Here is a 24,825-nt window from a genome sequence, read left to right on the forward strand (position 1 = left end):
GAGGGCTTGCATGTTCCAATGAATCTGAGGGCACAACCACGGGAGTCATACACTCCCAGGAGGGACCGTGGGAGAGGTTCCAGACCAAGCCCAATCCGAAGACCCGAAGACCTCCACAGCGGATCAGGCGAAGGATAACATGGTAATGTTACAATGGCTGTGAAGGCAGAAGAAGGCTTCAACAGACTGGGAAGCCACTGTTGTCGTGTCAACCACGCCCTGGTTGGGACCTCACTCTGTGAAGACTGTGTGTTGATCAGCTGTGCACTGACCTCCACACGTTAAAAAAACTCACACACAGGTGTCTTCAGGTGTCAACTGAAAGAAACAGTTGCTCCATGTGAGGAGGAATCCTGACCCAATTATTGGGGAAAAGTGCGTAAACTAGTGAAATCCTCCACATTGCTTGAGGGATTCAATATCTGAAGATGCCATCTGATCTTGGTAGTTAAACAGGGTCAGGCCTAGATCATACTTGCATGGAAGTGCAGCAAGAGATACCAGGTACTCAGGACAAAATTCCAGGTGATGGCAAACCATGAGGAACTGTATGTCTATCTGTCATTCTGTAAAGGGCTAGAGACACTTCCCATATCAAAAGTACTCCATTCTTCTATATCTGTAGGCCAAAAGGTCCTCCTTGGTCACTGAGTTAAATTTCCCAAGGGACCTTCTAGGAAAAAAAAAACATGGTTAAAAAGGAACACATTGATCACTCTTCAGACTCTGTGGCTGAATTGCCTGAGGAAAATGTAGCTTGCCTGCTGAAGAGGACTAGAGGTTGGGAAAGTTAGTTCTTTGGATGCCAACCCATAGAATCCCCTAGATAGCAAGGCCAGTTAAAAACAACAACAACAAAACAACAACAACAACAACAAAGACAACTTTCCCAAGCTCTGATTCTGACTCCTTGTGTAACTCAGGAGAGACAGCATATGGGGCCTTTGTGGAATTTGAGTGATTGTGCCCATCTTCAGCTGCATTGTGGTTAATGTTTTTTCCAGAAGGCACCAAATCCTGCCAAACCAAAGCTAAGCATAGTCAGATTTGGGTAGGAAAAAGAGACAGGACCTTGTGTGGATATAGCTGTTTATTTAGGGATTCATTAACATTCAGTTGTGCTCTCTGTAGCCATGAAAAAAAAATGAAGGGAAGATGGGAACCAAGTAGGAAGTTGCTTCAGGAAAGAATATGGAGCTCTATGTGGACGATGAGACAATGGCATCAGGAGGGATCTGCTATTTAGCTCATCTCTTGTTTTTTTTTTAAATTTCATTTGCATTCAGGAAGGCATAGCAGGAAGTTGCAGTCTTCTCTAGAGCTGGTACTTGCAAATGTAGGTATTGGGTTTCCGGCACAAAGCATTTTTCCATTTTTTAAATCCTAAAATGGAAAAGGCAAGATAAAATGTAGTTCGCAAGATGGCTTTTTGCAATTATTTCTTCTGGTCTCAATAGGTGTGACATATAACACAACAACAGTGTTTGAAAAATTTCAGGCTTCATTTTCCTTTTTTAAAAGGAAAAAGTAGATATAAACAATGTTAAGTTTCAAAGACAAAACTTTCATGACACATTTTGAGTTTTTATTATCTTAATGATTTTATTAATTTAAGTATATATCAATGCTTCCGTAGTGTCCATGGATAGTTCAATAAGTGTTCAGTTACTGGTTAAAAGGGACCAGGAGAGGACTTGATCTTGTTTGTTTACTTTCCAATGCTGCCCAATTGAATCCACAAAACTTACTCTCTCTCTCTCTCTCTGTGTGTGTGTGTGTGTGTGTATGTATGTATGTGTATTTTAACGCTGATATTAGAAATAATAATAAATAAATAAAAGTCATCAACTGAAACGAACAATTTCCCCTTAAATAGACCCGTAAAGGTGTTAACGTTCCAGCATAATTGTATGTAAAATTGTGGCAATCACATGAAATCAAATTCCAAAGTGTAGCTGTAGGTTACTTGATTATGAAATAGTTTGAAAGTTGTTGTTGAATCTGAAAAATGTTGCATTGGCCTTAATCCTGTTGTTAGTCCTAAACAGATTCAATCTACTGAATCCATAGCTTCAATCAGTCGATTTAAGTTGAGATTAACTAAGGGGATTCAGCAATTGCCTGTAAATTCTTTGGAGGGTTGGGAGCAGATGAGTATTATGCAGCTATCCACATGCTGTTGGATGTCAACTCACTGTGGAACAGTTAAGAGTGAGGAATGTTGGGAGTTGTAGTCCAACAGTATTAGGACAGTGGCATATTCTCACCCTTGCACTTAAGAAATTAATATTAGATTCAGAATTCTAGATTCAGAATGATGGTTTGGAGCATGATGTTTGTAGATAGATGCCATACCCTTTCTTGGTTGTTTACCTGTGGATAAAAGCAATTCTACACAATATTTGCTCCTTCTGGATATATTCGGTTGGGACTGATTCCAGGCCTGGAAGTTGTAGACAGATTCATCAGACCACCTCCATCGTCTATTCTGCAGCAATGGAAGATTTTGGTTAGAATCCTATTGGAGTCCTTCACAAATGTAAGTAAGTTTCTGAGTGAAGCGGTTGGACATGTTTATCTGGTGTGACATGACTACATTGAATTCAAAATTGTGGAAACAAAGCTGTGGTCCCATTGTGCATGTCGGTATGCAACTGCATTCAGTTGTCTATCAGCTATGCATTCAATAGTATAATGTATGTGGAGATGTTTGCTATGCAACCCTAATGCAGGATCTCACCTTTTGTGATTAGTCGGGATATAGGACAGTGCTGTGGATTTTGAAACGTTATGAATAGAGGGTTTTTTTTTTCATGTCAGGAACAACCGGAGTTGCTTCTGGAGTGAGAGAATTGGCCGTCTGCAAGGACGTTGCCCAGGGGACACTGGATGTTTTGATGTTTTTGACCTTCCTTGTGGGAGGCTTCTCTCATGTCCCTGCACGGAGCTGGAGCTGATAGAGGGAGCTCATCCGTGCTCTCCCCGGGTGGGATTCAAACCTGGCAGCCTTCAGGTCAGCAACCCAACCTTCAAGTCACAAGGCTTTTATCCCCTAGGCCACCGGAGGCTCCGCATGAATAGAGGGTGAAAGGGAGAAATGTGCCAAGAGGAAGGCGCCCTAAACAAATCCTTGTCAGAACCACATTCTTTCTAGAAATGTATGTCTGCACTGCGAAAGACTATAAGGATCCAGAATAGGTCTTTGCAATCACTTGCAGGCCTACTTACAACCCATGTAAGATGATCATACACGGGCACAAGTGATCGCCTATGAGGACAGATTTATTAAATTCAAATTACAGAATTATAGGACTGGAAGGGCCCTATAATTTCAGTATTCCTGAAAGACGCCCATCCAACTTCTTTTTAGAAACCTCCAAAGAAAGAGAGTCTACTGCCAACTGAGGAAGTCTATTCCATTGCTGAACACTTCCTTCATTAGTAGTTCTTTCTAAATTTTAGGTGAAATCTCCTTTCTTGTAATTTGTATCTCATGGTTTTCATTCTGCTCTTTCAGTCTGCAGAAAACTAGCTTCTTCAATCTTCTACACAATATTAGGTCCAGATATTTAAAGATGGCTAGCATGTCACCTCTTGGTCAATCAGCCCACTAGATTGTTCCTCAAGACCAGTTGTTCTCAACCTGTGAGTCCCCAGATGTTTTGACCTTCAGCTCCCAGAAATCCTAACAGCTGGTAAACTGGCTGGGATTTCTGGGAGTTGTAGGCCAGAATACCTGGGGACCCACAAGTTGAGAACCACTGCTCAAGAGGCTTTCCTTCTAGAGCTTTGATCAGCTTGGTCACTCTTCTCTGGACACATTCCAGTTTAGTCTTTATGAATTGTGATGCCGAGAACCAGAAACAATATTTTGGATGAGGTCTGATCAACACATAATAGAGTGGGACTATAATCTCAGTTTGGACATTATATTCTGTTGATGCAGCTCCCCAAAAGTATTGGGTTATGGTTAGGGTTTAGGCTTAGGGTTTAGGCTAGAAAACAATGAAATCATTCAGGTGCTTCCACCAATAAGAGGATACGTCCAGGTCTCTTAGAGCTCACCCCACGGGGATCATGCAGTCCAATCCAGACATTATTTGGTATTTGTTGGTGAGAGGAGATGTGATGGGCCAGCAGGTTTGCCTCTGCCTCACTGAGGATGGAGGCAAGATGTGCCCCACGGCCATAGCTCTGGCATTCAATCTGGAAGAGGAGAAAGGAAGAGCGGAAGAGTTTTATTCACAAAAATGTATTCCAACTATGGGAATATTGCAGACCTGAAGCCTCTTGAGTTCTACTTTGTGAAATGTAAAGCTTCTTTGTGATTGTACTTTGCATTCCCATGGAGGTGAAATATCTGAGCCACTTAAATCTATTTAATGTTAGAAAAAAGTGAAGATCTCAAAGGATGGTGACTAATGGGCAGAATCAAGGGAAGTTCCTTTTTTTTGGATTACAGTTTCCATAGGTCCTCCATCATGCTGATTGTGTCTTCCTGGGAACTTGAGAATGAAAGGAGTAACTTTCTCCAATTTTCCCAATGGAAAAGAAATTCTAGGAATAGCAAAAAAGGAAATTTGTGGGGTTGACAGGAGTAGGCTGCAAGATCAAGTGGTAAATTCATAAATGGCATTCTCAATGGCCATGTGACCTTTAACCTCTTTGTTCAATAATCATAAGTAACCGACACCATGTTTCTTTACATACCTACTCAAAAGTAATTACTGTTAGTAATAGTAGAATCTATTCCTAGGAAACTGGGTATTGTATTTGAGGTTATTTGCTGTTTTTGGTTGGCAATAGCAGCAGAAAGCCGGTATTTCTTACTGTCCTTCCTCCCTTCTCTAATTCTGGAATTTAAAATATATCAAATGAGGAGGATGTAAATACATTTTTGTAAAAAACTTAGGCCTTGGTGAAGATGGCTGAAACTTTAAATTCATCATTGTTTGAGCCGAGAGATGAGCTTTCCAGCCAGACTCCTTGTTTTGAATCTTATTGTTTGTCTCAACTAGAATGGAATCCATGGGTCCATCAGGAATCAATTGACACACCATTCACAGTTTATTCAATGGGTCTATCTAAGTTAGAAGTACTAAAAAGAAGTCAGGTATCCTCTTCTATACACCACAAACCAAAATGTAGGCCTGCCATATCAGATTTGGGTTGATGAGCATGCTTTCTTTTTTCTTTTTTCTTTTTTTTACCTCTGCTTGGTGCCATGTCATTTTTGTATCAAAATATGCAGAGCAGTTCCTCTGGTTTTGCAACCAGTTCCTTGCGCAGATACTAGCCTCAGCTGCATGGAAAGAGAAGAATAAGAAAGGAAAAAGTATAGGACAAGATGTTCAGAAGATAATTAAAAATGTTCTGTTGTAAGTAAGGGTATAAATTGGGGTGGCTATTAGCCTCAAACGACTGTCCTTGACCTCTAGCCATGCTGGCCACAATGAACACTCCAGTTGCCAGTTGGTTACTTTCTGGAGGGATAATGAGAGGAGATGTAAATATGTCCTCTCTCTCAAGCATCAAATATCTTTGAATGGCCTGATTTTGGGGCAGACCCTTGTCTAACACTAACCACAACACTTTTCCAGTGGTGCACTGTTGGAACCTGAGTTGGATCAAGATGTTTCATTTCCGAATTTAAAAAAAAAGACTTAGTATGAGCTCATCTACATCATATAGGTTAACCTGGTGTAAATCTGACCCTTCCATTGTGTTGCTGCTATTGCTGCTCCTAGTCAACCATGAAGCTCCATCTGAGCGCCTGGCTGATGTGGTCTCCTCTACTGATGTCCCCTCCTTTTTCCTGCTCACACGGATCCTCCATTCTAACATTAGAAGGGGCAAGCACGACGGCCAGAGCAAAGAATAGTGGTGGCGGTGATATGGGCATGATCCATCCCTTTTCCTTCTACTGATCTGAGCAGGGTAAGGCTAATAATGTCTGTCTGGACAATGGTTTGGACCAAATTGGATCCAATCCTGTTGTCCAGACTGCTTCAAAGCCCCTACATACCAAAAGTAAGGCACAATCAGAGTACAATCAAAAAGGAGATACTCCCCAGAGGCCTCTATACATTGTAAAGACTTCTAAAGATACATTTACAGTGAGCTTGATTTTTTTTGTTGGTGTAGGACAAGCCATTAGTTTACTAGAGGTAGACATCTGTTACTTATCCAGGTCACCTCACTAATTGTGAACATAATCTAAATATTTTTAAGAAGACTGCCCTTCTGGGAAATGACTGAAGATCAGTGTCCCTCTAGTCAAAAGATCTGAATGAATCAGACCTGATCCTACTATAGACTGCTTCAAAGCTCCAATAATTCTGCAGAATATACCCCAGTTTTGACGCAAGTGATCTAAAAGTGGTTTAATCTGAAAATTCCATGATCTTCACTGGAAGCTGCGGTGTGTCATGATAACAAGTATAATTCATTCGTGAGTCTGAGGTTTTTCATTAATGAGTGTGCTGGTACGGCTGTACCAGAAGCTCCGACTTAATTTTCTTGCTGCTAATGTTTGCAATCATAGGACAGGCCGCTTGTCAATCATCATTAAGTTTGGTTCCACCCCTTGTTCAGGGCTCTGGGAGGGAAGGAGCCATTTTTAAGTCAGTCTCACTTAGGAAGCTAAGCTATAGGACATAGACCAGCTCGTCCCATAGAAAAGCTTCATATCTCAAGCATATCCGGGGATATAGAACATCCGAGAAACCAGAAACAGAAATTCCAGGGGAAAATTCCCAAAAGCTTTGGCTGAGAGCTCACAGCCTCTCAGCCTCACACATCCTGAGAGAAACAGCCCTGAAGTTTCCAAAGAAACCTCGGAGAGGGAACAGCATCACAGATCCATGGAACCCCAGCTGAAACATCTGCAAGCCTTGGTTAGTAGGTCCACTCGATACCCAGACGCACTTGGAATCGGTAGTGGGTCCCACATCAGCTAAGCCCACATAATAGACAGCCTGGGAGAGGTTATAAGAGGGTTTTCACAGTTATCCAAAGCCAATTGCCTGTCCCCTGGGGACAAGACTGGAAGGGCCAACAGTTTATTAAGGAAACTTTGAAGTGTTATTTGACTCCTTGACGATTTATTATTTGTTCATCAATAAAGACTTTGTTATCTCATTAAAGACCTACAGGACTATCCTTGTTCAGGAAAATTCTCAACAACCTTTCTTTTGAGGTGCCCTGGACATAAAGTGTATGTCCTATACCAAGACAATAGTGACAGGCCCAGTGTGTGACAGAACAATGAGACTAATGGTACCTGAAAACAGATGTTACCTGTCCAGGTGTTTATTATGAGAACTCACCTTCTGGGAAAGTACTGAAGAGCAGGATGTCAAAAAGACATAGGCTGAAGTAGGCGACACGTCCCATCATCTGGCTAAAATCTAGGGGAGACAGAAAAACAGGAAATTCAAGCTGTCCATTTGGTAGTTATATATTTACGCAAAGTATTTGTCTTTAGTAGACTTAACCTGATGGTAAATAAGGTATCTGGGCTTGGTCCCTTTTTTCAAGTTTTCAGGGCAAAGGGAGAAATCTCAGGGTGAGGGTGCTGCCTTGAAAAATGTGTGAATGGCATTATCCATGCAAATGTGATTGGTGCTTAATGGCATCACTAGGGGCCTCATTACAAAGGCTAGATAAAGCAGGATGAAAGCAGGGGAGAAAAGAGAGGAGCAGCGGGGCAAATCTGTCACCCTGACTGCAGCTCCCTTTCAGCGATGCTTTCCCCATTACAAAGGGGAAGCATCACTCTTCTATGGAGGACCTTTTTGATACAAAAATGACATGGCTCCAATGGAGCCAGCACAACACAGAAAACCTCCTTTGGTGATGCTTTCACCAGGGTTAGGAGCGGGGTCACGGCCAGAAGTCACACAACATCATGTGATGGCTGGTCTGGGGCTTCATCCAGAAGACAGGGTGAAAGTGTCCTAGGATGCTTTTTTAAGATGAGTGTGATAAGGTCATAGGACCTGTCCCTGTGAGATCATCCTTGTAACATCATTATGGGTCATCTCTACTGTGGGGTTTTCAGCCCTGAATTCCCAGATCCTGGGATCGTCCTGATTTGGAAGTCCTCATTGTGCGTATGTTACATTTGGATTTTTTTTAATCTGAATTGCCAATGTTTGACTGTTTTTTTATTTCATTTTAGGAATTCTTGCTTCTGATAGATAAGTCCTTGTCTATTACTTCTATATGGCATTCATCCAATGTAAAATCAGTGCAAAGTAAGTCAACCATTGAGCAATATGCCCTTGGTCTGCCTCAATTCCTTCCTATCAGAAGGAAACCAACAACAAATATGAAGTCAACTTGTTTGAGATATAACACATGGAAAAGCCCACAGAAAATGTAGTTTTAATCTAATAATTATGGTAATTTTGTTTTGAAACTTTTAGTAAACATTTCCACTAGACTTTGATTAATAATCTTTGATTGCTCTAAAAGCTGTTGGAAATACGTCTTTCTGCATCCTGGATGAACCTCTCTTGCTCATATATAGAAGATGTCTCTTCATCCACTTACCTTGCACTGAAGTTCTCCAGGGTGGAGATGTGGTGGGCAGCAGAGATGGGCGTTTCTTTTTCTGAGTGACTGTTATACATTTGCTGGGCAAACATCAATGATGCAATACTAAGCTGAGCTAACTGCTTCAAAGAACCAGGAAATCATGACCCAGATTTGCATAAATGTTGAGACAAGCAGATTAAAAACCATCTGATGGCCCAGCCAAGAAACTGGTAATTTTTAACTCTTTATTTATTTAAGGTAGAAACGGGGAAAGTTCAGATTGCTGGTGGATGTGGCCCTTGAACTCTACTTGTGCTGTCCCTGAAATTGCCCGAAACATTCTCCAAGCTCCCAGAGGCACATTTTGGGTGGGAGAAGGGTAAATTTTAGGAGAGTAAGGTTGAATTGGAGACATCTTTCTCCCCCAGCTGTATCTAAGATGGGGAGGCTCAGTACTGGAATCCTCTTGCTCATCCCAAAGAGGAAATGGATCCCAGTTGGAAGTTGTGGGTTTTTGGGGGTGCTACTCTTCATTGGTGTCCAAAATAGGGTCAATAGATAGCATACAGCTTCTCCACCTATGATTAGGTAAAGGTTTTCCCCTGACATTAAGTCTAGTTGTATCCGATTCTGGGGGTTGGTGCTCCATTTCTAAGCCAAAGAGCCGGCATTGTCTGGAGACACCTCCAAGGTCATGTGGCCAGCATGACTGCATGGAGCACTGTTACCTTTCAGCAGGAGCGGTGCCTATTGATCTATTCACATTTGAATGTTTCCGAATGGCTAGGTTGGCAGAAGCTGGGGCTAACAGTGGGAACTCACTCAGCTCCCCAGATTTGAACCACCAACCTTTTGGTCAACAAGTTCAGCAGCTCTGCAGTTTGACCCACTGCACCACCTATGATTAACTCAAGTTAATCATAGTTCTTTTCCTCGAAAAAGGAGCCCTTGTACATATTCCCTTCCAAGGAATTCAGATTAGACCATATGATGCCCTCTTATCTGTATGTTATTTGTATAGTTTAGATTGTAAAAATAACATGCAGGAATAGTAATAAGCGATAAGATAGGCACCCAGCGTCACACCTTTCTCCATTAATGTAGGGGAAATATTTTTCTGTACTTGAGGTTATTTCTGTGCCAGTTTTTGTGTTCTGCGTCATCTGAATCTCCTCTGCCAAAAAGGGGACGCAGAGGCCAAAGTGTAGAAATGACTCAGGAGGATTCTAATGGATTGATGGCCATTTTAGAATCACAGAAGGACAAGAAAAATGATGCCTGAGAGACCTCCAAAAGATTTTGTTATTAACAGTCCTGCTCTGGTCTTGCAAATGCAGAGTTATAGCTTTGTTTATTGGGTCAACTCCATGCTCCTATTACTATGCAGCTTCAGCCTTTCCTTTTGCAGCTGATGGCATCAGTAGCTGAACACTCACCTACAGTTGCATCATTAGACATATCATTATTTATACTTATCCTTTGCTCTTCCTCAGTGGCTGGTTGAGTACCTTCTAACCCAAGAGGTCTTGTCTTCTAGCAGTGCCTCTTGCTTTATTTTGACGTGTCTCTGCTTTCATAAGATTTGAGGTACTGTTCTGCACAGTACTAACAAAATCTCCACTCTGACAGCCAGCATGGTCCTATGGTGAAGTGATTTGAGTGTTGGGCTGGGACACCAGGAGACAAGGGTCAGACTGCCAAAGGGGGGAAAGGAGCGATTTTGCTCCTGCCCCGGCCCTGCCTCCTTTCTATTCTTCTATAAGAACTGTTGAAACACTTAATGGCAGCCTGACAAATTAATAAAATTAAGGTTAATTTTGAGGGTTTTTGGGGGAGGGCATGGGTGCCATCTCACACTTTTAAGCTCCAAGAGCACAAAAGTGCGAGATGGCTGTGGGGACTGACCCCCGGATAGTCTCAGGACTACCCAGGAGTTCGTCCTCACAAGCCCAACATCACGATTATTCCAAATTAATTTGTGATTATTGGAATTACTCCGGTAAAAGTCAAACAGGTACTGTATTTTGGGGCCTGTCTGGAAGGGCTCTTAGTTGTCATCTGTGAAAAGTTGGAGGGATAACCGAAATGTGGCTGAATTTCCCTCCTGTGAATATTATTTATTATTTATTATTTATTATTTATTTGCAGCATTTATATTCTGCCCTTCTCACCCCGAAGGGGACTCAGGGCGGATCACATTACACATATAGGCAAACATTCAATGCCTTTTAACATAGAACAAAGACAAGCAGAGCCGGCCCTAGGTACTTTTCAAGTGTAGGCGAACAGAATTTTGCCCCCTCCCCCCCGAAAAAAATCACTGAAAAATAAAAGTGTTGGATAAGCGAAAATGTTGGATAATAAGGAGGGATTAAGGAAAAGCCTACTAAACATCAAATTACATTAATATTTTTACAAATTAAGCACCAAAACATAATGTTTTACAACAAATCAACAGAAAAAGCAGTCTTGACTGCGCCCCCGTATGTTTGGCGCCTGAAGCGACCGCTTAATTCGCCTCATTGTTGGACCGGCTCTGAAGACAAGACAAACATAGGCTCTGAGCGGGCCTCGAACTCATGACCTCCTGGTCAGAGTGATTCATTGCAGCTGGTTGCAGCTGGCTTGCTCTCCCACCTGCGCCACAGCTCAGGAGTATTGGGAGACATTTTCGGAGAATTTGGTTCAGACGGCATTTATATAAACTGTTTTGGGGTGTTACTCTCCTTTAGATTCAAAAGACGGCATTAGTAGCAAGCTTCATTTTTCCCACCCCTGATATATAGAGACAGGAACCCATATTAACCACAATTCCTTTCCCCAAAGGCCCTATGTGTATGTCTTTGCCGAATAATTCAAGATAGACCATGTGGTTCTCTGCTTTTTGTGTGGATTAGCACATATAAATAATATGCCTCAATACAAATGCAGTAAGGTAAGCAGAGCAGCTCACACACTTTCCCCTTTAACGTATCGGCAGTGTTTACATGAAATGTCATTCTGTACACAAGGCCACTTGCTCTCTGTGCCAATGTTTGTGTTCTGTGTCGTCAGGCTTTGCTTTGCCAAGAAGGGGACACAGAGGCCAAAGTGTGGGAATGCTTTTAATCATGCAAATCAACAAAATATCTCAGGCTACTTTTAGGTAAATGCTAACAAGAAGCCAAGATCTCATATACCATATTTTTTTAAAACTGAAATAATGACTGAATAGTTAATCAATTTCTTATTGAGAATTTTGATTAAAAATACTTCAAACATAGGAAATCAATCATCGCCTTTAATTTTAGCAGTCTGAAGAAGGGAGAACAACAGTTCCCTTAAGTCCAGTTTTTCTAAAGCATGTTAATCTGAACAGGACTTTATAACCTTGTGTATTTATCTAAAACTCTTGTGACTGGCTATGAAAAACAATGTGAAGACAGCATCACATAATATAGAACAAACTGCACTATGCATACTCATCAGAACAATTTCCAGATAGCAAGAAATTAACATAAAATTACATGTCACTATTACTACATAAAATATGCTCTTTCATTTAGATATTATTATATTTTTGTAATCTTCTGGCAGTGTGTTTTTAAGATGGTTTCTATCAGTCTTGGAGAAAGGAATTCCAATTCTATCTAAAATGTATATTTTTCTTTTTAGTTTTTTTTTTATCATAAGCAGCTGCTTGTCCTAGGTTTTAAATTTGGGTCTCTCAAATAACATAACGTATAACATGCCTCTCTGTGTGTATGTTATGCTTTCAAATCTCTAAAGTATTCTCCAGAAGCACACCCAAAGGATCCTCTAGTTCAGCTCCCATTTTTCCAAGCACAATGCTATCAAATCTGTTAATTGTTACTAGTACGTAGCACTATGTATTTCTCTGTTCCAAACAACACTGTTGTGAATGTTATATATGCCAATTTGCATGTTATGCACAGGACAGAAATTTTATCCTTGTGGTTGAATATTGAAGCTATTTTGAGAGATGAGCTAAAGTTTCTTACAAGGTTGTGGGGAAACGTGTGCTCCTTCCTGTTTTTATTGTAGCTTCAGGGTGAATGAGAACCTCTTTGCAGGTTGATCCCAAACTACTAGGCCACCTTGCCTTGTTTAGGAAAGTTTGGGGTTTTGTGATGTGTGCAAAATGGCCTTTTAAAACTACATCTCTCTCTAGAGTTCATGTTTGCACATGTATGCTTTCGGTTTCTTGCAAACAGCGTCAATCCATCCTTTGTGTTCTGCGATGGGAAAGAAAACACAGGTTCCAATCAAACATCTCAACATATTTCAAGCCATTGTTTGATTCAAAAATTCATTTCTACTTTATAACAGGGTTTCTGTTCATTTTAAAGTAGAATTTTCCAGCTGTCATGGATTTTGTTGTCTTCATTGGAATCCTATGGAAGTGGAATCAAGAAGCTAGGATCTCTAACCTGGTGTGACTCTTGACTGGGTTGTCATATAACCCAGAATATCGGTAGAAAATCCCACATTATCTGCTTTGAACTGGAATATATGTCAGTATGGACTCAGATAACACAAAGCAAATATTGTGGGATTTCCTGCCTTGAAATTCTGGGTTATATGACTGTGTGGAAGGGCCCTAAGAATCAAAGCAATATGGTAGATTAAAAGCATATTAAACAAATTGACAAGTGAAGACACATTTGTTTAAAATCAATATGAACAGTTTAATTCCGTTTACATCAACTGGATCTACAACCTGTAGCAAAATTGGAAGGGCCCTAAGACTCCACCAATTGTAAGATGCATACTTATGTCAGTACCACAAGCAGAAAAAATTGCTTTGTTTGTATATATAACACACGATTCTAAGACGTATCCTGGTTTTACAGGTGTTTGGCGGGGGGTGCATCTTAGAACTGAAGAGATGTAGCATTGATATGATAGTTTTGAATTGTTTTAAACTTTTGCAAATAGAGAGAAACACACACACACACACACATATATAGAGAGAGATAGGACAGAGACAGACAGACCAACTGATTTGGATGTCGTAATAAGCCAAATAAGAACAGAAATACAGTTTAATCGTATTTCTCCTCCTCTTGATCCCAGCCCCATCCCAAGCACGGCTGGTGGGCACGAGAGAGGGCCTTCTCTGTGGTCGCTCCGGCTCTCTGGAACGCCCTCCCTATTGAAGTGAGAACAGCCCCTTTCCTCCCCTCCTTAAAAAAAATATATTAAAGCTCTTCTTTGCTCCATAGCCTATGGAGGAACAGATGAATATTGGGGAAAAAACCTTCCCCTTTCTAACTGCTACTAAGGCATACCTATTTGTTATATCTTTAGATTCCATCTGAACAGTACTTGGTTATTGCACTTTAGGAGGTCCAAAGGTCACCTCTCCCATAGAGTTTATTTTATATGTGCTTTAAATTATGATCTGTATTTTATCTTTTTATCTTGTTAGGTTTTATGTGTATTTGCTTCTGTTTTTATGATTGTATACGGCATCAAATATTTGCCTTTTGTATGTGTAAACCGCCCTAAGTCCTTTTGGGGAGAGAGAGCGGGTTAGAAATAAAAATTCATGTTTATATTATTATTATCCATCATGGGAGAGCACATGTAGCTGCATACTGGGTAAATGTTTACAACAGATTTTTGCAGCTAGGCAAACAGACATGGCAAATGCCATGATAAGCTAAGTAATGCCTAAACAAGCAGTACCCTGATGCATGTTGGCTAATTCCTCCTGCTTGTATTGTGAGTGGCTGAAAAAACTGCAGACCCTCAGGGCCCTTCCACACAGCCATATAACCCAAAATATCAAGGCAGGAAATCCCACAATACCTGCTTTGAACTGGGTTATTTGAGTCCACTTCTATATATCCCAGTTCAAAGCAGAAAATATGGGATTTTATTCAACTGTGTGGAAGAGGCCTCCATTCATGATTTTTGGGACATAGTAACCCAGAAGGCTGCTAGCTCAAAAAGCTGTTTCTTTTCCCATAGCACTATGCAACACATTTTTGTTTCTGGATTATAAATGTTAAGTTTTAATTGGTTCTATCATAAAAACATTGAAAAAGTTTATTAAACCCCAAAAACTTTGTTTTTGCAGGACATCCTGCAAGACATATCATTTTTCAATAAATATCTCATAGAGTCTCAACAAATTCAATAAAGTTTGTGGCAGCCACAAAAACAAAGTTTCTGGAGTATAACAACTACTTTCAAAGTACCACTCAATTAAACAGGAAATAACACTTTCAAACCAGGAACAGATTTTTTTTGAAATTTTGTAACATAGTGTAATCCAGAGAATTAACCATAAAACAAACCCTGCATTAATATCTCAGGGGACACACCAGACAGAGAAGAGTTTCATACCAGGGTGACAAATCAGAAAAACCAGACTCTCTCTTTATTTGCTCAGCTGTTCCAATAGAAATGGGAACATTGCCTGCTTTGCACCAGCATTTTGCTCTATACTTGACAAGACAGCATCCTCTTGAATTCTGGCTTGTTGTGATGTTGGATGTGGCTATAGTAGGCATGTGTACACATCCAGATAATTGTTCACTTCCTTAAAAGATTGGTGCCTTTTGCAAGAGGAAACCCTGGCAGCCACTGCCCCTAATATCAGTTGGGTGCTGTATTTTCTCCTGATTTTAGTCTGAACTTTAAAGAAGTTATCCAGGGTATTTGATCCTACCAATAGACTATATTCAGCACCTTGGACAGATGCTTCATAATTCAGATTAAGTTCCACTAACATTTGCACCATCAATTTATTCTGGGGTGGGGTGGGGGGCAATATTCTTGCAAAATAAATCACTCCCCATTTGGTTTCAACTCTGTCCTTCTCTTTCACCTCTTCTCTTTGCAGAGAATGTCATTGCTATTACTGAATTCCTTAAGACTATGCAGTTTCCTATCAGTGGCTCACCTGTTGAGGCTCTCAGGGCTACACAGTATTCAGATTTCCACAGATTGTTGGGTTCCCGCCGCATCCAGTTGTTGTAGTTATATGTTGATTCATCGGACCACCTCCAGATCCCAGTCTATAATAACCGGGGGAAATAGATTGAAACACAAGATCCATTGAGTGAAGTGTTCTGCTTCCAATGCTACATGCTTTTGATCTTCACACAATTATGAAGATAGCACCATTTTCCTCATTTGCCTCCAAAGTTATTATGCTATATAGAGGCAGACTTTCTTGGGTGCCCACATTCGCTAGTTTCTCTTCCATGGATTTGATTATTTCATGTTTGTAGCTGTTCCTTAATTAACTGGCTTGCCCCATGGCTTCTGCTGTCCCCCTGCCTGTCCTTCCATGTCCTGCCTGGTGCTTGATTTCAATAGCCAGGGAGGGCAAAACTTACATGGCGAGTGTCATGGAGTCCAATCCAGACATCCACGTGTTTTTCTTTCTTGTAAGCAGAGATGTACTTGGACACAATGAGGGTTTCTGTCGGAGTGAGTATAGATGCAAGGTGAGTCCCACGGCCATAGCTTTGGCAGTCAATCTGGGGAAAACAGGAAAAATGTAATACTATCCTTGACTATTCCATTTCACACAAGCCATTAATTCTGGAAGAAAGGAAAACAATCTTACTTCAGCTTCGTGCCAACTCAACAACTTGTGGAAAAACCCATAGCAGTTGCCCTGGTATTGTAGCCATTCCCTTGGGCAAGTATCGGCTTCTGTGGCTATTAGATAGGGAGAAAAGATAGAAAGAAAGAGGGCATCAGGGAGGGTGATATATTTTGGGCAAAGGTTGGGAAAAAAGCATTGTCTCTGGAACCTCTAATAGCTCACAAAGCCGGGCTAGATGTCCTGGCTTGTTAAGTGTAAGTCATGGCAAACTGTAACAAGAGAAATGCTCTTGCTTTCTCTTTCTCTTTTCTCCTCTACTTATCTTCTTCGTTTATTATTTCTGCATCTTACCTTTCCATTTCTTGTAGAGAAAAATAAGGAGACTCAATGGGGGGGGGGGGGAGGGATTACATAGGGGGTTTCCCATTCTTTTCCCTAACCACCATCTGGTCTCTTTTAAACCCTTACCTTTACATCCCTAAAAAAGGTAAGTTTTCTTCTGGCCCAGAAATGCAACAAGAAAACACACTACAGCTATTGGTTTTCTAATTGTTTTGTACAGGAAGCCTGGGCTTATCTGAGGGTTGGGGACTTGACTTAAGTCAGAAAAAGGAATTGGTTGAAAAGTGAAACCCAGGGGTTTTGTTAGCTTGCAAATGCAAAAATAAACACTGGATGGCACCAAGCTGACAAGCACCGTGACAAAGAAGCAACTGAAATGCTTCCTAGAGGACTAAAGGGTGGAACATGGCTATAATACAAATCTGTCAAAAAAGTGGAACACCCAAAAACAAATTGTGAAAAAGAAGGGGATCGCTGTAGTTTAGTAGGAATCATATTGCACACAGTTTCTGTGTGATCTTTCAAGCAAGAAATTAATATTCCATTATTTTATTCTTCTTCGATATCACCACCATTTATAAATGTGAGATCAGTGAAAAGTAACTGAGCTCAGAACCCAGAAATCTGAATAAAACCACTGAGCATTGCATAGCTCACCAAGGTTTTAGACAGAGTACTCTCCTACCAGGTAATGGAGAGGATAAAGGTGGAAGCTGGACCCTTCTGCACACAGAACATGTGTAGTGCTACTGAACTCTGGTCCTTGACAACCTATCGTTTGCATGAGGAATGTTGCATTCAGTAATCACGTACTACTTAGCAGGATATTTTTATGTGCTCTTGTTGCTGATGTGTGCCTTCAAGTCATTTCTGATTTTTGCAGCCCCAAGGTAATGCTCTCATGGTGTATTTTTTGGAAAGATTTGTTTAGAGCAAATTTATCATAGCCTTCCTTTGAGGCTGAGAAAGTGGGATTTGCCCATGATCTCCCATTGAGTTATCATGGCTGAACAGGGGTTCAAACCTTGGTTTCTGAGAGTCTAAGCCCAACACTCATACTATTACACTGCATTGACACTCTTTTATCTGCTTGGCATTTCTGTTTCATATCTGTCTCTATACCAAGGAGGTAAACCATCAGATGAATGCCTTTCCAAAAATCCCAGTGAAAACTCACCTCTCATGAAGATGCCAAGCAGGCAAAGACTGACAGAAATCAAAGCTCTCATTTTCTTTCTTCACCTAAAGAGGCAGAAAAAGAAGAAAAGAAATCAAGTGACGCCATGAAAAGATAGGGAAGTTAACAAGAGTGCTTGGAGCCAAGACAAACATCTTAGATCCTAGAAAGTGAATCAGGCATTCAAAAAATGATGTTCCCATTTCTCTTGTTCAGGGACCAGTACCTACCCAAATACAACAAAAATAGTGTTATCTGTGCACAAGATGGGAGATAATGGCAAGTATATTGCAAACTTTTGGTATAAAAAGCCTTTGTGTGGGGGAAGGAGATATAAAATAGCCTTACTGAGGACTGAATATGTTCACAAGATATTATTCTGACCGTGATAGGGTTGCGAAAAATATGCCAGCACCATCAACATTCTGCCTTTTGCCCAAGATTGGGATTCAAGGCTGCTTACAAACTAAAGTAAATGTAAAAGTTTCCCCTGACGTTAAGTCCAGTCGTATTTGACTCTGGGGGTTGGTACTCATCTCCATTTCTAAGCCGAAGAGCCAGCGTTGTCCGTAGACGCCTCCAAAGTCATGTGGCCGGCATGACTGCATGGAGCACTGTTACCTTCTTGCCAGAGAGGTACCTATTTATCTACTCACATTTGTATGTTTTCGAACAGCTAGGTTGGCAGAAGCTGGGGCTAACATCAGGAGCTCACCCCATCCCATGGATCTGAACCGCCGACCTTCTGGTCAGCAAGTTCTGCAGCTTACCGGTTTAACCCACTGTGCCACTGCGGCCCCTTACAAACTAAAGGCAAACTAAAAATCAACATCAACACAAAATTAAACTCAGAATATGAAAATGTATTCTATTGGCATGGGTTTATAAACCATGTAGAAAGATGAATAATAAGCTCTCTGACCTGTACATTGCATGAAAGCAAACAAATATATTTTGTACTCACCTAAGTCCCAACTACGAAACTTGTCATTTGTTGCTGGCTCTCTTCACTGTGTCCTGCTGAAGATGTCTCTGACAGAACTACATTTATCTGGACTCTGCTTGGATTGTGGCTGAAATCTGGGAAAAGGCAAAGACAGACTGTGATAGATTAGTTCCCTCATTGCACAAGGTAAGGGCAAGTTACAGTTAGCCAGAGGGTGTTTAAAAATAAAACAGAGGGCATGAGAGCAGGCAAATCTGGTTTTAAAAAATATCCCTCAGAATAAGTTTTCAAAAACAACATGAAAATGCTTAAAATGATCCCAAATTGTGGTTTATTTCACTTTAGTACTTTACAAGGACATCCTGAAAATGGCAGATGTGACCCATCTCAACCTTGGGCTTTTCTCCTTGACTAGGTGGGAGGTGTCAACATCACAAGGCATTCTTGTTATGACAGATAACAATCCAGTGCCTCAAAATGTCATTCGGCGCAAGTGTCTCCTTTGGCCTAGTCTGCATCAAGTGGCAAGAGACTGCAGATACAACAAATAGATATAGCCAAGTAAAAAGATGTGTCTGCTGAAAGTCATATGAAATTAAGCCTGTAGTTGTACTGGGACATGATAGCTGAGGAGAAGAACTCTAAACTGGTTTGGAGAGTCCACATTCGCATTCCACAAAGTCACAAGCTTCAACTCCTTTTCAAAGTTCATTGGTGAGCTCTCAAACTGGCCCACCTCACAGAGCTGTTGTAAGAATAAAGCAGGATGGTGGAAGACAGCCAAGGTGATATATAAATGCAATGTGCAAAGAAAGCAATAAATAGCAAGGATGGTGGACACGGCTGTCTCATCCTTCATATGAATGCCTGCAGTCTTGCAAGATCAGGAAGTTTAGGGATGGCTTTACCATTAGACAGTGTGAGGCATGATGACAGGTGCTGGAAAGAAACCTCCTAAAGATCCCGCTGTTAACAGCCCTGCTCTGGTCCTGCAGATTCAAGGCTCTTGCTTCATTTATTGAGTCAACGCCATATTTCTATTATAAGTGTTGTATATCTTCAGTAGCCACAGTAAGAACAGACCACGAAACAACAGACTGGTTCAAAATTGGAAAAGGAGTACGGCAGGGCTGTATACTATCGTCCTACCTATTCAACTTGTATGCAGAACACATCATGTGACATGCAGGGCTTGACGAATCCAAGGCTGGAGTTAAAATTTCTGGAAGAAACATTAACAGCCTTAGGTATGCAGATGATACCACTCTGATGGCTGAAAGTGAGGAAGAGCCTTATCACCAAAGTGAAAGAAGAAAGTGCAAAAGCTGGGTTGCAGTTAAACATCAAGAAAACCAAGATCATGGCAACCAGACCAATTGACAACTGGCAAATAGAGGGAGAAAACGTGGAGGCAGTGACAGACTTTTTATTTCTAGGTGCGAAGATCACTGCAGATGCAGACTGCAGCCAGGAAATCAGAAGACGTCTACTTCTTGAGAGGAGAGCAATGGCCAACCTTGACAAAATAGTGAAGAGCAGAGACATCACACTGGCAACGAAGGTCCTCATAGTGAAAGCAATGGTATTCCTCATAGTAACCTATGGATGTGAGAGCTGGACCATAAGGAAGGCTGAGCGAAGGAAGATAGACGCTTTTGAACTTTGGTTCTGGAGGAAAATCCTGAGAGTGCCTTGGACCGCAAGAAGATCCAACCAGTCCATCCTCCAGGAAATAATGCCCGGCTGCTCACTGGAGGGAAGGATATTAGAAGCAAAGCTGAAGTATTTTGGCCACATCATGAGGAAACAGGAAAGCTTGGAGAAGATCACGATGCTGGGGAAAATGGAAGGAAAAAGGAAGAGAGGCCGACCAAGGGCGAGATGGATGGACGGTATCCTTGAAGTGACGGGCTCGACCTTGAAGGAATTGGGGGCGGTGGCGGCCGACAGGGAGCTCTGGCGTGGACTGGTCCATGAGGTCACGAAGAGTCGGAGATGACTGAATGAGTGAGATGACAATATCTTCAGACCTTCCTTTTGCATATGGTCACATCAGCAGCTGAAAACTCACTTCCATCTTTAGTCCAGTTGCATCCTTGGACATAACACAATAGTTTTGCTTAGCTTTTCACCAGTGACTGGTTTAGTGCCTTCTGACACAGGCATTTTGTCTTCCAGCAGTACCCCTTGCTCTATTTTGGATTGTCTCTTCATAGGCTTTTCGTTATTTGAGGTAATCAAAGGTGGTTTACCAGTGTTACAAGAGTTAGTAGCTAACAAGAATTGTGCTATGAGAGCCATCAGGGTGCAATTTCAAAGTGGCCCTATGGTGTACTGGTTTGAGTGTTGGAATGGGATGCCAGGAGACAGGGGTCTCAATGCCAATTCAGCCATGGAAATCCACTGAGTGCCCCTGGCCAAGTTATATCTTCTTAGGCTAAAAGGAAGGAAATTACCATTTCCTAGTAATTTACTTCACTCTTCAAGACTAGGTTGATAACTATCAACCAAAAGATGTTTCTTTCTTCTACCCTCAATGAAATGACATTGCTGGAACAGATTTGACAGCTGAACACACAGTCTGAATTTAAAACAGTATTCAAAACCACCAGTCCTATCCATATGATTTTTAAAATATGAATTTTAAAGTATGGACTGATTTTTATAATGTTTATTGGTGTTATACATTCTTTTGAACTGATATTTTGTTTTCAGCTGAAGCTATGTCTTGTTTAATAATTTGTTGTTATTCCCAGCCTTGATCCAAGTGAAAGACACTCATGAAATAATGAGTTAATGTTAATAATGTTAATAATAGTCAATGGAAGTGAAAGAAGGTAAAATTTCAATTCCTCTTTCTTCATTTCACTCTTTCTCTTGCAGGTGTGAGTGGATGAATTGATATTATTCATGGTTATGAGTTGGATATGTTATATGTTCTAAATCAGTGTGATGGAGTTGTTTGAATGCTGAACTCCCGGAGAATAGGGTCAAATATCACTCTGTGATCTTGGGCTAGTCCAATTTTCTGAGCATCAGAGGAAGGCAATGGCAAGCCCTCTCTGAACAAATCTTACCAAGAAAATTCTATGATAGTTTTGCCTTAAGCTTGCCCTAAGTCAGATACAACTTGGTGGTACCCAACAATTGTGTGGATATATATGAATGAATGTGCATGTGTGTGTATGGATATATGGGTGTGGGAATGAATGCGGCAGATGGTCCCATCCTCTTTTTACAAAGCTCTGCCCACCTCTGGCATGTGGCCTCTAAAACATTTTCCATAAAAGACTGCAGGCTTTCAGGCCAAGAAAGATTCTGTTCAGCCTTACGGAGATGCATGAAGGCTGGGCAGAAGGAGCAGCTTTTCTTGCAGGGTTAAAAGAGGTTGCAGTTGATGAAAATCCCTTTTGCACTACTATTCACAACAAGCAGCCCCTCCTGGTAACCCTTGTAGGGGTGGATTGATATTTTTAGAATGAGAAAAAGAGAAACAGAATATATGCATAAACAAGAGTTTATTAACTTCACATTGTAGTGTAGTCATTAACAAGGGTCAGAAAATAGAGCAGATGCAAATGGGACATGGTCATCTTTTATAGATTCAGATGGGGGAAAAGCCATAGTGAATTATCAGCCAAAGAACTATCCATCCAGTTTGTCATGGTCGGGTCCAGTTTAATCCAGGTTGCTCTACAGCTCATGTTTGCAGATGTAGGCATTGCGAGTGCTGCACTGGATATCATTCCATTGCTTGAAACCTAAAAAATATGAGACAAAACAGATGCTATTTTGTGTTCATTTTTTTTTGGTGGGGGGACCTTCAGGATATTGTCAACTCGTTACCAATATCAGAGTAAGAGGAGTAAAGCCTCTAGCCCTCAGACTTGTCAATCCTTTTCAGTAGTTGAATGAGAGAAAATATTATAGGGTCCAGAACTTCATGGGGAGGTGACAAGGATATCCTTATATAGATAAGAATATGATATGCACCTGGACCTGCATGACAAATGAAGCTAGAGAGGATGGGGCACTTTTCCTGGCCTCCATGGATAGAGGCCAGAGTCTACTGCATATGATGCAGAGCACCAGAAAGTTGAACATGATAGAGATGAAGCTAGAGGTTGTTTAAGGTTTGACTGCTCCTTTGCAATCCTGGTTTTACTTTCTAGAAAATGGGTGGCCAGGTAGAAACCCAATTCTTGGACTGTTTTTGTGAATCAGGGATTTCACCTAAGGGAAGATTGAGGAGGTAGTCAAATGTTGCCACCTGGCCTCAGCTGAACCGCCATCAGCTCGTGTTACCTCTGCAAGCTGAAAAAATTGGCCATTGCTGGTTTGACTCTTGCTAAAACTGCAACTGATAAAACACTAGGCACCATGGAAGCCAAGTACTCTGGATCTTTCTGAGTTCTTTCTTGGTTTGCTTACCTGTGGAAAGTCGGAGTTCTACACAGTGCTCAGAGTTAAAGTAGTTGTCGGGCTGGTTGGGCATCCATGCATTGTAGTTGAAGACTGATTCATCAGCCCACCTCCATTTCCTGGACTGTAGAAAGGAGATAGTTGATTGAGGAAGTGAAGGGACAATTGGGACTGTGTGGATAGGATACACAGTTCAGTGACATTTCTTTAGATCCATGAAATATTGTCTGGTGGCTAAGAACTCCCCGTCTTTGTAGGTGAATTCTGCCATGTGCGGGTCATCATCAAAACATACATATCAGCAGTGTATATGGAAGTATCCAATTTGTTATTAGATATAGTATAGTTGCTTAGCGGTAAGTACTTTTGACATTAATAAAGATAAAGGTTTTCCCTGACGTTAAGTCCAGTCATATTTGACTCTGGGGGTTGGTGCTCATCTCCATTTCTAAGCCGAAGAGCCGGCATTGTTCGTAGACACCTCCAAGGTCATGCGGCTGGCATGACTGCATGGAGCGCCATTGCTTTCCTGCCGGAGCGGTACCTATTAATCTACTCACATTTGTATGTTTTTCAAACTGCTAGGTTGGCAGAAGCTGGGGCTGACAGCAGGCGCTCATTCCGCTCTCTGGATTTGAACCTGCGACCTTTTGGTCCACAAGTTCAGCAGCTCAGCGCTTTAACACACTTAGCTTGCTTCTAATGTTATATCTAGGGTTAGCAAAGGCTCAGCAGCTATCTGTAAGCTAAACTCTTAGTTAGAAATGGAAAGCTTCTTGCAAATAAAGGTTTCCACTAAATTACTGAGGTGGAAAGCCATCCTTTCGAATGATAAAAAACCAGAAGCATGCACTTTCCATGGGTGACTCCAGTCTAGTTTCTCCAGAAAAGGAATTCCAAAGCCTGGGAGCAGCCACCAAGAAGCCCTGTGTCCCTCAAGACATGGCCCATAGGAGTGCTAAGGTGAGAGGGAGGGCTCTATAGCAAATGCTGAAAAATGGTTACAAAATCTGCCGCACCTCTTCTGTTGCTCACATTGAAAACAGTGGATTTTATCGATATAGGACTCAATCTATGAAATTGCTAAAATGCAGATGAAATACCATCAAGCTGGGGTCTCTACAGAGTGATGAATGCTTGGTATGGTAGAAGAAAGAGACTTACCTGACGAGCAACATGGAGCCCAATCCAGACATTACTTGGTTCTTGTTGGTAAGTGGAGATGTGTTCGGCCACCAGAAGGGTCTCTGCTTTGGTGAGGACAGAGGCAAGATGGGCCCCACGGCCATAGCTCTGGCATTCAATCTGAGAAGGGAAAAGAAGAGTGTCTCCCATTGTCATATTTTACCACCAGGACTGGTGTGGGACCATCTTTTAAAATCATTGAATCCATTAATTGCTATGGGAACATAGTCCATTGGAAATGATCAAGAATCAAGAGATGACTCACACATGTATAACTCCAGCCTGGCTCCCCCAACCCACTTTTCAACCTCCCCAAGTGGCCAGTGGGTAGTCAGAGAAGAGGCCACGGAGAATGGGAAATAGGTGGATACTTCTCCAATGACCAAAAGAGTGTCTTACAATGGAGTAAGCCCAATATATGCCATAGAAACTCAAATATTTAATTATTCTGAAAGGCTTACACCATTGTAACTCACTGTCAGCCCTCATTTAGACTTGTGGTTTTCAACCTTCAGATTATTTGGACTTTGATTTCCTCAAATTCCTTCCCATAAGACCAATGGTGAAAAATTCTGGGAAATGAAGTCCTGAACATTTAGAGGACCAAAGATTGAGAACTACTCTTATGGATGATACATTCATTCA

General features: G+C 41.3%; 3 protein-coding genes across 4 annotated transcripts; all 3 read right to left on the reverse strand.

The window, feature by feature from the left end:
• Positions 1 to 1,072: 1,072 nt before the first annotated feature.
• On the reverse strand, positions 1,073 to 8,687 carry LOC103279558 (C-type lectin). Its single transcript, XM_008115379.3, has 6 exons — positions 8,557 to 8,687; positions 7,329 to 7,409; positions 5,211 to 5,302; positions 4,066 to 4,206; positions 2,374 to 2,488; positions 1,073 to 1,383 (listed from the first exon to the last, which is right to left on the reverse strand). Exons 2-6 carry the CDS (start codon positions 7,396 to 7,398, stop codon positions 1,316 to 1,318), a joined length of 486 nt encoding a protein of 161 aa, XP_008113586.1. The 5' UTR covers positions 7,399 to 7,409; positions 8,557 to 8,687; the 3' UTR covers positions 1,073 to 1,315.
• A 3,119-nt stretch (positions 8,688 to 11,806) lies between these two features.
• LOC103279580 (C-type lectin) lies at positions 11,807 to 18,981 on the reverse strand. Of its 2 annotated transcripts, XM_062956998.1 has the most exons (7): positions 18,914 to 18,981; positions 18,592 to 18,707; positions 17,628 to 17,692; positions 16,127 to 16,221; positions 15,894 to 16,037; positions 15,455 to 15,569; positions 11,807 to 12,776 (listed from the first exon to the last, which is right to left on the reverse strand). In XM_062956998.1, the coding sequence occupies exons 3-7, from the start codon at positions 17,677 to 17,679 to the stop codon at positions 12,709 to 12,711; spliced, it is 474 nt and encodes a 157-aa protein (XP_062813068.1). In that variant the 5' UTR covers positions 17,680 to 17,692; positions 18,592 to 18,707; positions 18,914 to 18,981; the 3' UTR covers positions 11,807 to 12,708. The 2 variants fall into 2 exon arrangements, with proteins under 2 accessions (XP_062813068.1, XP_062813069.1); XM_062956999.1 differs by lacking the exon at positions 18,914 to 18,981 and having other exon boundaries at positions 18,592 to 18,873.
• A 3,125-nt stretch (positions 18,982 to 22,106) lies between these two features.
• On the reverse strand, positions 22,107 to 24,358 carry LOC107983147 (C-type lectin Cal). Its single transcript, XM_016995401.2, has 3 exons — positions 24,160 to 24,358; positions 23,005 to 23,119; positions 22,107 to 22,334 (listed from the first exon to the last, which is right to left on the reverse strand). Exons 1-3 carry the CDS (start codon positions 24,334 to 24,336, stop codon positions 22,267 to 22,269), a joined length of 360 nt encoding a protein of 119 aa, XP_016850890.2. The 5' UTR covers positions 24,337 to 24,358; the 3' UTR covers positions 22,107 to 22,266.
• Positions 24,359 to 24,825: the final 467 nt, after the last annotated feature.

Source organism: Anolis carolinensis, chromosome 6 (genome assembly GCF_035594765.1).
Source record: "Anolis carolinensis isolate JA03-04 chromosome 6, rAnoCar3.1.pri, whole genome shotgun sequence".
Lineage (NCBI taxonomy): Eukaryota > Metazoa > Chordata > Lepidosauria > Squamata > Dactyloidae > Anolis > Anolis carolinensis.

Bases quoted from the DNA above. Each gene is read 5' to 3' on its own strand.
- LOC103279558 (XM_008115379.3), bottom strand. From the start codon at position 7,398: ATGATGGGACGTGTCGCCTACTTCAGCCTATGTCTTTTTGACATCCTG. The intron at 5,303-7,328 runs GTGAGTTCTCAT...CTTTCCATGCAG, and splicing joins CTTCAGTACTTTCCCAGAAG to CTGAGGCTAGTATCTGCGCA. The intron at 1,384-2,373 runs GTAAACAACCAA...TTTCCATTTTAG, and splicing joins AGAATTGCTTTTATCCACAG to GATTTAAAAAATGGAAAAAT.
- LOC103279580 (XM_062956998.1), bottom strand. From the start codon at position 17,679: ATGAGAGCTTTGATTTCTGTCAGTCTTTGCCTGCTTGGCATCTTCATG. The intron at 16,222-17,627 runs GTGAGTTTTCAC...CCTATCTAATAG, and splicing joins GCTTGGCATCTTCATGAGAG to CCACAGAAGCCGATACTTGC. The intron at 12,777-15,454 runs GTGAGCCACTGA...TTCCCATCGCAG, and splicing joins AGCCCTGAGAGCCTCAACAG to AACACAAAGGATGGATTGAC.
- LOC107983147 (XM_016995401.2), bottom strand. From the start codon at position 24,336: ATGACAATGGGAGACACTCTTCTTTTCCCTTCTCAGATTGAATGCCAG. The intron at 23,120-24,159 runs GTAAGTCTCTTT...TCCTTTCTACAG, and splicing joins GGCTCCATGTTGCTCGTCAG to TCCAGGAAATGGAGGTGGGC. The intron at 22,335-23,004 runs GTAAGCAAACCA...CATATTTTTTAG, and splicing joins AGAACTCCGACTTTCCACAG to GTTTCAAGCAATGGAATGAT.